Below are 13,017 nucleotides of genomic sequence, written 5' to 3' on the forward strand. Positions count from 1 at the left end.
CACTGACGCCTACCTAAAACCTGATTCCCACCACCATCCATCCCAGAAGAATCCCCTCATCAAACACTACACCATCGAGCTCAATGTATCTCCGACCATGAACACCTGACCAGTGAACTCAAACACGTACACCAGGCTCTCAAGGCGACTGGATATTCTGACTACACAATCCGCAAAGCCATCACCCCAACCGTGGGGAAGGAGCCATTTGAAGATCCAATCAAAACCATCACCTTACTTTACAAAATCTTGAACAAACACAAGATCCAGGTCCGATTTAACACAGTGCACAAAATTCGTGACCTGATCCCATCTGTGAAGGACAAGATCCCTGACATGCAATATCCCGGCGTCTACAAACTAAGCTGTATCTGCGGCAGCAGTTACATTGGGGAAACCAAACGTGTCGGACTGTGTTCATGAACACAAGGCAGAGCTGAAACACGGCAGGACCAATACTTCTGCCATGGCTGATCATTACTTTAATGTGGCTGGCTCACGTGAAATTGAGTTCTCTAAGACGTTGGTACTTTGCAAGCCGACTGGCTATCAACAAAGATTTGTTCACGAAGCCATCCATATGTAGCGAGTCCAATTGAGTAGCAGACGTTGATCCTTTTAGAGGCAACACATTTATTAGTAACACGTGACACAAGGGGTAACTGCCCCGTCACCAGATACAGCCTATGGTGGTGACCACCCAGCAAACAACTCCATACAGAGGAGTTACTGCTACGAAGGGTCGGATCCCTACTCGGATCCGCGACCACGTGTTTGCCTCGAAGACGTAGAGCTTCGAGCTTGAGATGTAGGGCTTCAGCTGGTGGACGTGGAGCTTCAGCTTGTAGAATGCAGGGACCCGCCTTATATCCCCCTACTGTCGGGGCCGCTCCGCCCTTGGCCCCGCCCACCTTCTGGAGCCTTCTAGCTCCCTCTCGAGAGCTCTCCCTGGACACGTGATCACCCCCTAGTCCCCCTACCTGGGGGCCTCTCTATGGACACTCGAGATCACGTGTCTGCAGGGTCAACCAGAGTGCCATGGCCCGGGGCAACCCTGCCCCTGGGCTGACAATCTCCCGCTCCCCCTCGTGGGAGCCCCCACCACACGCTATGCGTGGTGCCCGCGCTATCCAGCGCTCACTAAGCCCCGCTAGGGCTGGTACTACACCCGCCCACAGGGTGTATGCGATGACGGTGCATCGCGTGCCCTGGCCCTCTCAGCTCGGCACCATATAGTGACATCCCCGATGTCACTTCACATATATAGACAATTTCAACCGAGACGACGGTTTTAAACTCAGCAATCATTGGAAAGATGTTAACCACTTTGGGTCATGACTTGATTTGTGTTTTCTTGTCAACCTCCACCGTCAGCAGTGTGGATGGGTGTTGCGAGGTTCAATGACCCCCGCCCCCCCATCTCTACCCCCCTCCACCCCCGATCTCGGCCCCACCCCCTCTCCCCCCTTGTCTCTGCCCCCTTCCTCCCCCCCCATTGTCTGCTCCGACATTAACGCTGTTTGCGGGGCACAGCTCACCTCCACCCAACTCCCCTTGTTTCGATCCTGCATTAGCGCGCTGCTTCCGCAGCTCGTGTTACTGGCGCAGCTCTCTCCCCCGCTCACTCACTTTGGGACCCTTATGAGCAGCTACATTTGGAGGCTTGCCCCCTCTTTTCTCTACGCCTGATGAAGACCGCTTGTGTTGCGATCGAAACGTCGTGGGTTTTTTTGTTTGTATTTTCAATTAATTTTTAATTTAATAGTTTTCTATTTTTATTTTGTGGTTTTGATTTCATTTTATTTGTTTTCTACCTACGTGACTTTACCGAAAGAACCAAGAATTTGATTGAAGATATTCAGTTTGGTAATACATTTTAAAGCACACAAATTGTCATCGGTTTTTTTAAAGCAATTTTTATCTCAACAAAAACTACGTATTTCCCCAAGGCAATTAAAAAAAGAGACCAATAATTTTCAAAGCACGATGTCAATTGATATTGCTACGTTGATACCAACTGTGTGGTAAGCCAAAAAATATATCGAGGGGGTCGGAGTGGTGTTGCAGAGGTGAGCGCACTGTGCTATGAATCTCGAAACCCCCCTCCCCCCAAGTCCGATTCCATGCCACAGTGGCACGTAACATCTGAACAAGTCTTGCCCCCTTCCGACCAGCTCGAAAAATCTGTCATAGGATGCCTTACCTTTCATTTTCTCCAGGTCGTTATTGACACACGTGTTAAGTTACGTGAACTATGGCCAATCGGACATGGTGACGAATGGCCTTCATCCAGCAGTGGTCTAGCAAAGGGCACATACTGCATATATTCATAACTAAATGATTGCAAGCGTGGCTTTATAGTTGTGCCTTACCCAAATGGTACTCAAAGTAATTATCAAATATGGCCAGTCTTCATCCTGCAAAAAATATACTGGGTATCACATGCTTGCTCAGAGCTCTGGCAAAGTCAAAGGGAATTTGTGGCATAACGAAAGGAATTTGCCAACATTGCTCTGCGTCAGAATGTCCAATCAATTCGGTGCATCTAATTTTCTGAAAGTGCAGCCAAAAAGGAAATGTGTTGCCAGCCATATGATGAACGGTTCCTGTCCCAACTGGCAGCATTTGCATGCATGCCCTTAGTGACATACCCTTACTATAATTTACCAAACATATTGCAGCTTCTATCATTCCGAAAAAAGGTTCTCAGTGCACCCACTTCTATTCGTAAATATTTTCTTTTTTCTACAAAACCAACAGACCAAACGCAGGCACGATTGTAAAAAAATGCAAACAATGTCAAAAAAAGTGTGGGGGTGTAAGACAAAATAAAACACACACCGTTTAGTTCCCCAAAACGATTTACTGTACAGGACACTATTGTGAATTTAGCTGTACATGAACAACCACGTCAATGGCACTGCCCAGCACAATCCCAAGCCCACGGTGCTGACCTCGCCACTCTCCCTCCAAAAGGCTTCTTCAAGATGAGGCCCTGCTACCCCCGCCGCATACCACGAACTGGGCCTTGAGTGAGAAAGAGATGCTCGTGGCCAAGCGAGGAGCTTCCCAATCACTTTCGTGATATTAGCGCCACAGGGCACCTATTACACTGGTCGCAGAATAACGCAAATCACCACAGGTGTACAAACAAAACGTTTGTCGAGGAAGAGGTGGTGCATGTCGTGGAGCTGGATTCCACCGAGTATCAAACCAAGAGCAAAGAGACTGATATACATAAAGATTATTCTTATAAAGGCATTTAGACGATAAGGTACAAGGAAGGCCAATCACGCAGGCGACATGAACATATCAGCATTATTTTTGGCACCCACTTATACAGTATTTATTTTTTACGATTTACCATTCGCCACCAACCCATGAATTTATGACAATCTGTATCGGGCCCAAAACTCTCAAAAATGTCACAAGACCGAGAGATAAGGTGACGTGTTTTCTCATCGCAGCCGTACGCAAAGCGTACCAAGGCCTCCAGTGTATTCGGTCATCCCTTTTATCATGACATTCCCCCTGCATGCACTTCACCATCGTGGGGGGCTTTACTTGAGCACAGGGTTAAGGTGGAAGTGAAGCTCAGCCCTCTCACGACCTTCACATTCCCACCAGAGTCGGAATGAGAAATGCTCGGGAAAGAGCCCGGGCTTCGCCACCATGTCAGAATGCCGCACGCCCGTGCCGTGTGTGTGAAACGATGGGGACGATGAAATCAGCGCTGTCCAACCACACTTCACGGCAGAGGAACAGAAGCTGCCCAATTCAACTATTTAACTGCGCGGGAATTAAATAAACGCGTGCACACGCACAAATCCCTGTAATTGTGAATCTCATTATCGATTAACAAATCACGGAAAGAGAAGATATGCTCCAAGATGTTATGTTAATTCTCCACTCACACAAAATCTCATCCACTACACGTGCACGGCTTGCAGGCACCGTAGTAACAGCAGATTGATACATTTTTAGATTCTGCGCTCAAAATGCATGCAACTTTTGATGTCACAGTGCGTGCACTCTTGAAATTACCATCTGGCTCATTAAAGGTGTGCGGTATTTCATGTTTTCATTGCTAAGCATCGTCAGTGGCACAATGGTAGTTTTTTTACTTTTTTTTCAGGTGACAAGCACTCGCAAACAGATCAATTTGAAATTTTGCGCGAGATTTATAATTTCATGTTACATTTCTATTTTAGAGTTTCAGTGTGTTTACGTTAGCTGGACTACAATATAATTTTTAACGGGGGAAAAAATTCAACCAAAAACGGACCAGAAAATCAATAACTTTTTCCAACTCTGTTCAAAGAGCCTATTCACGCAGTTAGATTTAGTTTCACCTTTACTAATTTGAGCAGATTCGTCTGCCGCCTCCAGACAAATGAAATCAAGAGCACTGTGGTGGCCACCGCACCACCGATCGCGCGCCATGCGCACCGTTCTCTTAAACCCGCCACACCGCTACCAACCCAGTCGCCACGATGGAAGGCAGCAGCTGCTCCAAGACAGAGGGCCACAGCGTCCACCTCTCAGACCGGCTTGGGGTTCACAGCGATGTGCCGGCTTGACAGTCGCCATCGAGCGCCAGAGGTGAGGGGGCAATGGAAATTCTCCGAGGCATCATCTTTGCTTGATGATATGTGGTTCACTTTCCGAGTTACTTCAAAGACATGAGCTGTGCATCATGTAGTGTACATTTATGAACCCCATGACACAATTTTTTTTACTTTGATGTTTACATAATAGCTGTTATAGCATAAAAGAAACCCATTCGTTGGAGTAAAGAAAGTAACAGGGCAATGTGAAGCACAGACAAGTGGATAAGACGTAGTGAGACCCAACTAATGCCTCCAAATATCCCCCACAGTCCCGTCTGGCTGCACATCTCACTTGATATCACATTCACGCTCACCTTCAATCAACTCTGGGAACCAAACCTGCCGGTTAGACCCCCCACCCATCGTGTTAAATTATTTATTTTAAATTTTTTTATCTGCATCCATCACGCAAACTCCCGACAAGAGTCGCTCGTGCTCACTGGTGAAATGTGTTCGGCGCCGCTGTGCGTGCTGGGGGGGAGGGGGGCGTTGGGGGCCTCTACCCCCCGCCCCCAACCCACCCACCCCCTCCCCTCCGAGCTCCGGCCTTCACAGGTTCTGGCAGCACGGCAGGCGCGACGTCTTGCCGGCGTCGGGAGACTTGTCCGGGTACGTGAGCTTTACCTCGCTGCTGCGTGCCAGGTTTCCGCTTGAGCCACCGCCGTCCGGTATGTGGTGCTGTGAAACTGTGCGGTAGATTTCTGTGGGCGGTTGGGAGCAAAGGGGGGGGGGTGGGTGAGATAGTACTCAAAGTTAATATAACGTTTTAATAAGCAAACGGGTAAAAACATCAGCAAAGCACCTCCGATTAGCATGGTTGGCTATGTGCGGTGCGAAAGAATTTCAACATATATACAAGTACTATGACACACTGAAAACAGAGCCTTCCGTTGGATGTCGACATTAACCTATGGCTTATTTAAAATATATTTTCCAGCTAATAACTACACGTAAATAAACGCATATTTCAACTTCGTGTATTGCCAATATGACTTTTAAACCGTGCTATGCACAGCATTGCATAAAACAGCTACACCATCGGCAGCGAGTCGTCAGAGTAGTGCCAATATGAGTCCCATTAGTTTGAGGTCATGGTCAACGTGGGCATTTTAGATCTGCAATGCGCAGTATGTGCAGGCTACATATGCTGGACAATGGCGCCTACCCGAACGCTTACCTGTTAGGATGGTGATGAAAGCACTTTCCACATTCGTCGAGTCTAACGCAGACGTCTCAATGAAAGAGAGCCCATGGTTTTCTGTGGGCACAAATATAATGATCGCACGTGCAGCCATACGGACTGTAGGGGTTTAAGTGCTGTTACTGAGCACCTATTAAGTATGGCATTGCAAACAGGAGGGTGGGGAGTGTCTCCCCAGTGCTGACATACACGCTGAAATAGGTACTCATTTAATGTCGAGTCAACCTATGTACACGCAGGAGAGTCTCTGGTAACACTTGCCACTGATGTTATCCATACGTGCAGTGTGTGAACCATTGAGTGACTGGTTCACACACAATGAATGAAAAACAACTTAATTCTCTCAGACATCGCAGCATATAGTTCAAGTGGCAAGCATTGAAATCGGCTCCTGCACTGCAAGATTGACAAGACCACCGCACCCCACCTGCTGAACCAACCTTGGCCTCATGGTTTCAACTCAATTAGTTGACTCAACTAGTCCAAATAAACTAACCTAATGCTACAGAAGCTGGTAGGCGAAGCTCATGGCACAGTCCAGCGGGGCTTGATAAAACACAAAGGAATACTTTGGCACGGAGCATTGAGCGTCTACATGCCGAAAGCAATGCTTCTGGGCAAGCATAGTTCCCTGAGCACGCCCACAGGTGGAGCTGGGTGCAGAGGTGTGGGGGCAGCGGCACAGGGCGGTACGAGGCGGCACCTGCGAAGGCCTTGGCCTCATCGGTGGTGACGGCCCTCAGGTGCCGCAGGTCGCTTTTGTTGCCCACGAGCATGATGACGATGTTGCTGTCGGCGTGGTCGCGCAGCTCCTTGAGCCAGCGCTCCACATTCTCGTACGTCAGGTGCTTTGCGATGTCGTACACCAGCAGTGCGCCGTACGCACCACGGTAGTACCTGACAGCGGGCAAGGGGGACAAATGGGAATTAACCGATGTAGGATTTGTCGTCTGCAGGATTGCAAAGTACTCAGCGATCTGTACGAGTTTATAGAATTTTAGTGTACACACAGCCCTTTTGTCAAACCACTGCTAGATAAGAACCTTCCCATGCCGTGCGAGTTGTGCGGGTTGTTCAACCCTTTACCCTTCCGAGACGTCTACAAGTTGCAGGGTGGATGTCCCGTTCACCACTGAATCTCCGGCACGCGTCATTGGTTATCGCTAACTTTATTTAGAGGCATAGTGCCGCCGTTTTAAAATACATTTTATTCACCGCAAAGAACTGTAGCAACCTGACCACACTCTGATAGCTGGCACCAAACTGTGCCACACGCCCTCCCGCATGGCCTTTTACTTCCAACTCTGTATGTGCATGTCATCGGAATGGGAAATGGTTAATGATACCTGTCGGTCTGTATGGGTTGGAAGGACAGAGCAATGGATCTTGCTACACTGCCCTCTACTGCCCACCACATGGCCCCACAGTTATACGATAACATGTTTATATACGGTGGTCACACATCCCAACAAATATCCAAGTGCAATTCTGCACAGCTTTGGAGGATCTTATGAGATGGGTGGATTTCCAGGTGATTCGGTTATAGGGATTTTGTAACTACTATAATGTTAACATCACAGTTGCTCAGTAGCCCAGTGTTTAGAGTTGCGAGCTCAAGTACTGATTGGAGGTTGACTAGGTCTTTTATCACTTCAGGATCGTTAAATTAGGAGCCCTCTGTGGGAATTCAATGATGGTTGTCCTTCCAATTTACTTACACCACAGGAATGTGGAATTTTTACCACTGGCTCAAGGCCATAAACAGGAAATGAGTGCCTCTCCCCATGTTCAACAAAAAACTGCTTTTATTTTAAAAAATAAGCCCTTTCTTTAACGGGGAAGGGCATAACTGACTCTCAAGACCGTGACATGACACTAAAACACACTTCTTTTGCTCAGTGTTTGAATGCATTAGTTACGCGTTTGTGTTTCTCCTTTGACCAGCCGTGATGTTAAAATATAGGCACTGGGTGAAGCATCCTTAAGGCCGGGCGCACATGTGGCCAGTTTCACAGGACAACAAAAAGCCAAGGCAATTCTCTCCCGAGAGCATCGCCCTGTGATTGGCATCGGCGATGAACACGCACTCCACCGGCACGAGGGTTCATTTCCATTTTTTGTGCGAGCAATAATCGCGTGCAAAAAAAGACAATGAATCAAATATTCTTGGTTCTTTCGGAAAAGTCACATCGAAGGGAAACAATCCCTGCAGTCACGAAAGCTTTAAATTAAAAATTTTATCAAATAGTCCGTTTGCTGCACAGATCAATGTATCTCTATGGTATAAGTTCAGCCCTGCGCGTAAATTTTGTGTGCTCGATTGTAGCACACAGCGACTGATAGAAGCTTGCTGCTGGCATCTTATGATGGCTGCCACTCGACCAATCCACACTGGAACGGAGCGTGTGGTTTGAATATTCGTGCTTGCCGATCGGCTAATTAGTTACCAAAATTTAAGTGGATTCGATCATCTATTCCGTGACTAATAGTTTAACAACCCTACGCTCCTTGGGCAGCCAGTGCAGCCTGGGGTGTCAACAGTGTGAGCAGGTCTTCATCCAGCAGTGTGGAGAGACAATAGATTACAATGATGATGATAATTCGATTCTGAAAACGATTATTAAAAGCTTGACAATTTATGAAACTGCTTTTTGTGTTTAGTTTGTTGTCCTTCCCCCGCACCTCCGATTAGTATGGTTGGCTATATATGGTGCGAGAGAAGTTCAACATACACAAAACTATTCAAAACTATATATATAAAAAAACCTTTTTGTATTTTACAAAGGCCCACTGTGCTATACAGCTCTTTTTCAGAAGTGACCTGGCCACGCATGATAGCTCAACTCAGTGGCTTATCATGTGGAAATGTATAGCAGCCAAATACTCTAAACGCATATTTCTAACGATGGAGGGAAAAACCGGAAGACCTGGAGAAAAACCCACGTGCCCACGGAGAGAACGACATGCAAACTACAAATATACAGCAGGCGTCAGGGTCGGAATCGAACCCCCGACCTCCTGTACACCAGGCGAGGTAGTTAACATCTCGCCGCCGTGGCGCCCTACATACATAAAAGCCCGAACGCGCACCGGGCTTTGCTCTGCACTTCACGGGCTGGCACAGTAAGTTACCGCCACGACGCAGCAGCAGAGCACCACTCACGCGGAGGTGATGGCGCGGTAGCGCTCCTGTCCGGCCGTGTCCCAGATCTGCGCCTTGATGGTCTTGCCGTCCACCTGGATACTGCGCGTGGCGAACTCCACGCCAATGGTGCTCTTGCTCTCCAGGTTGAACTCGTTGCGCGTGAAGCGAGAAAGCAGGTTGCTTTTACCGACGCCCGAGTCTCCAATCAGCACCACTGCACGCGGGGACAACGTTGGTTAGGAACGGAACGTGGACAAGATGAGAACACGAGATGTTTCGGGATAAAAATAAAGGCCGCTTCAATCCCCGTGACTCATTCTCTACAACTGGGCAACAGGTTGAAGAAGTGTCGATGTCAATTGGATTGACATCGACACTTTTTGGCCGAGTTCCAAAAAAGTATATTCTCACGTGAGATTGAGTTTTTGTCTCCAACTCCGTCAATATTGCTGCCATGCTTTGAACCATTACTGAGATTTACATTGCTCTGGGAGGTGCTGTTGATAGCACAGTCGATATCGCACAATAACAATTTCAGATGAAGGTTCTGCTCATCGTGGCCATTCTCTGGAGAGTGACCGATTCCTTGAGGCGTGACCTTGCAACGACAAACACGAGGCGATGTTTACTGTAAACCTCGACAGTCATGTCCCACCGTAAGGAATGCGCCATCGTACTAATGCGAGTTTGGGCAGCCAAGGCCAGCCGAGGCTCCAAACACCCCAAATAGCAAAAAAACACGAAAGGCATGGCAACAGTACCCGCAGCTTGCTGATCAGGCTGCTCTTCAGTACATACCAAACAATGATAAACCGTGGTATTAAAACAAAGTATTCAGTGACACAACTTAGCCCTGATGCGATGAGCTTTCCAAACAATTCAACGAGTGGTCCGGGAATGAAAACGATGGGTGTCCGTGTGTTTCAAGCAGTTGGATCCGCAAGGGTTACTCTATCTCTCTCTTGAGAGAGATAGAGTAACGTTATGGCGGGGGGGGGGGTCATTCAAAAAATGTGCCGGCACCACCGATGTTTCGATGGTGCCAGTGTGCCGCGCAAGTTGTTGGATGATTCGCATCAACCGTGGCGAACACGCCAAGACGGCCTCCTCGGTAGGGTTTGAAAGTGTAATCGTTTACTTTGAAGAATTTCTCCCGGTAATTGGCACAAAACTTGCCAAACCTCAAAGGATCCGCAAATGATAATTGTGAACACAGATGGCCTGACCTAAAACAAACACGTGGCACAAACACAATGACTTGGTGTGTGTGTGTTACAGTTTCCCTTGAAGAACATTACAGTCGTAATTAGTCACTTGTAAAAAGAAGGCACGGCGCACACACACAGCAGTGGAGGACGACGGTGAAGTTGCTTGTTGAGTACTGCCCAACGACAAAATCGTCGGCGGAAACAGAGACCAAGCGTGTGCACGGGCACATTCGAACGTACTCGAGTGATTGAATATCGACTCCGTGCAAGTGAATTTGTAGTTCTCGTCGGCACGGTGCCGTTGATTGAATGAGCACGCGCCTCGCTCATCACACATGGCGGTCACGCAATCACACAAGTTAGGGAGGGCCCCCCTAGGGCCCAAATTGTAATGTGAAAACCCATCCCCTCCCCCCCTTTCCTGACCCATGTAATTGCGTAATCCGTTTGCGTTCGTGCCGTCACTTTTATGTAACCGGTTCTTCCCGGAGAACTTTTACAACAAAAACACCCCTGGCGCAATGTTTCTCTTTTATTTTAAAAAAAAACCACACACAGATCGGTTGGGCCGAAACTGGACGAGCAGGCTGGCGGAGCTTTAACATTGACCGTGAGGCTGGACTAAGGCTGGGGGGGCCGGAGTTTTTCGGTGCGCGGTTTAAAGACAATAGGAATCACATTGGAGCCACTCTGCCCCGGCACTCGAGCACCTATGGCCGGCCGACGTTCATCCAAATTCCTGACCACGTCGCACCCCAGCGACTCCCACCCACCCAACCACAAGCCCCTCCCCGAAGTAGGAGGCGGATTACGACCTGCAATTATTTTAAACTGGGTTTGTTACTCTTTGCAAGGGTGCTTTCGAGAATGCGGCACGGTAACTAAAATGCGCCGCCGTATGTGCCCAAACAATCACATTATTTATTGTTCTGCAAAAGTGGCAAAACTGGGCGAGTCTTGAGGTGGGTGCTATGGGTTAATTATGTGTATGGATGTTGGGGTTTGCTCATTAGTGAATGAGTTCGTAGGTTAAGTGCAGGTCAGTGTCGGTGGGTTAGTGAGAGATTATGTGGCAGTAAAGATGAATGAGAGAATGAGGGCAGTGTGGATGCTAGAATTGATGGAGTAGGGAAATTGTGTTTGTTCAGCCTTCATCAAAAGTATCATAAACAGCAATCTGCCCAACCCTCACTCACAATCCACACAAAGCCTTAACCCCTAAACCTCACACCTCAAGCCTAACCCATATGCCTGGCCACAAACCCACAACTCAAATCCCGAACCCAACAGTAACACTCACCTCTAATCCTTTCCTGTTACTTTTAACACTCACCACTAATCCTAAGCTTTAACATCAGCTTAACCATAACCCACACTTAACTTTCACCACTTACTCACATTCTTAACTCTTACCAGTTATCTTCACTCCCCCATCTCTAACCCTCACCACTGATCCCCAATCCCTCTCCTCAAACACTAATCGCATCTGTTTCCCACACTTATATCCCCTTAATCAATCTTTATTTATCAGTATCCTAATACAAGGCCTCACCACTCGTCACCCTTTAACCCCCCTCACCATCAACCCGTAATCTTCCCACTCAGATCTTATCCTCACCACGAATCCTGAACTACACGCCTCACCCATAGCCCCTTTCTCGTCACCCCAACGCCTCAAGTCATTCCTTCCCCGAAGGCTGTCACCACTCCTAACCCTCACTAGAGAAATGCCCTCCCCTTACCTACACACAGCCTTCACCCATCAACGCTGGCACTACCCTCACCGCTGTCTCTCACCTAACCATCACTCATCACCCCTAACAGAGCGCCTCTCTCGATGCCGCTATCGTAAACTCGAAGCACTCGCCCTGAACATCACCCCAACTCTCACGACTCACCCATAGCACCCCACTCTACCCATGTCCCACTTAGCCCTTCTCAGCCCCGATGTCTCCACTCACCATCGCCCTCGACCCCCCTCTCTGTACCCCCCTCCCCACCGCCCTTACCCTTGCCTCTGACGCCGCCTTGGCGCTCACTTCGCCCGCCACTCCTCTCCCCTCTACGCCCTCTCCCCTCACCACTCGCCCACCAACTAACACCGCCCTCGCCCCTACCCCTCTCGCTTCATCACTCACCCCCCGGCTCTACACCTTGGCGCTCACCTCTCCCCGCCCCTCCCTCACCCTCCTGCCGCCAACCTCTTCCCGGTCTCTCCCACTCGGGGCCGACACCGACCCCCAACACCTCTGACTCACTGCCCGGCCTATGAAGCGCCCTCTTCCTTCTGCGCATCCCTATCCCTTTCTCTCACTCTCCGCTCGCACTTCGCGTCGTCCCAACGTCGCCCCCGCGGCGCCGTGCAGGCCGGCGACGACGCACCTTTGAAGAGGTAGTCGTACTCCTCGCCCTGCCCGCCCATGGTGCGCGCCGAGCCGCAGCGAGACGAGCCGACTCTCGGGGCGGAGGAGTCGCGGCGGTGACGTCACGCGAGAGGACGCCGGCGACGTCACGTCCGCTTCTTCTGCCCTCCACCGCCGGCTTTTTCTTCCCCCGCCCCCGCCACCACCGCCCGCCCGCCCGCCCGCCCGCCCGCGTGCCCCTCGTGCCCCGCCCCGCCCTTCTGCCCCGCCACCCCCCGTACAGCCCCGCCCCCTGCCCACCTTTCGCCCCGCCCCCTGTGCCCTCACGCGCTCAGTGACACATTGAACGTTACCCACCTGACGTCACATTCGGCCGCTGAACACGAAGCGACGGTAATGTCAGATTAAAGGTTATCCCCCTATGCCAGATCAGAGGTAATCCCACTGATGCCAAATCAGAGGTTCTCCCACGGATGTCAGATCAGAGGTT

At 49.5% G+C, this 13,017-nt stretch overlaps 1 protein-coding gene across 1 annotated transcript; it reads right to left on the bottom strand.

Annotated features, from left to right (window-relative positions):
• Nucleotides 1-2,843: 2,843 nt before the first annotated feature.
• On the bottom strand, nt 2,844-12,691 carry LOC116950698 (ras-related protein Rab-11A-like). The gene is made up of 5 exons (XM_032968673.1): nt 12,547-12,691; nt 8,975-9,170; nt 6,515-6,708; nt 5,788-5,868; nt 2,844-5,311 (listed from the first exon to the last, which is right to left on the bottom strand). Exons 1-5 carry the CDS (start codon nt 12,584-12,586, stop codon nt 5,160-5,162), a joined length of 663 nt encoding a protein of 220 aa, XP_032824564.1. The 5' UTR covers nt 12,587-12,691; the 3' UTR covers nt 2,844-5,159.
• Between the last annotated feature and the right edge of the window lie 326 nt (nt 12,692-13,017).

Source organism: Petromyzon marinus, chromosome 40 (genome assembly GCF_048934315.1).
Source record: "Petromyzon marinus isolate PM22_M1 ecotype Great Lakes invasive population chromosome 40, UKy_Petmar_22M1.pri1.0, whole genome shotgun sequence".
Lineage (NCBI taxonomy): Eukaryota > Metazoa > Chordata > Hyperoartia > Petromyzontiformes > Petromyzontidae > Petromyzon > Petromyzon marinus.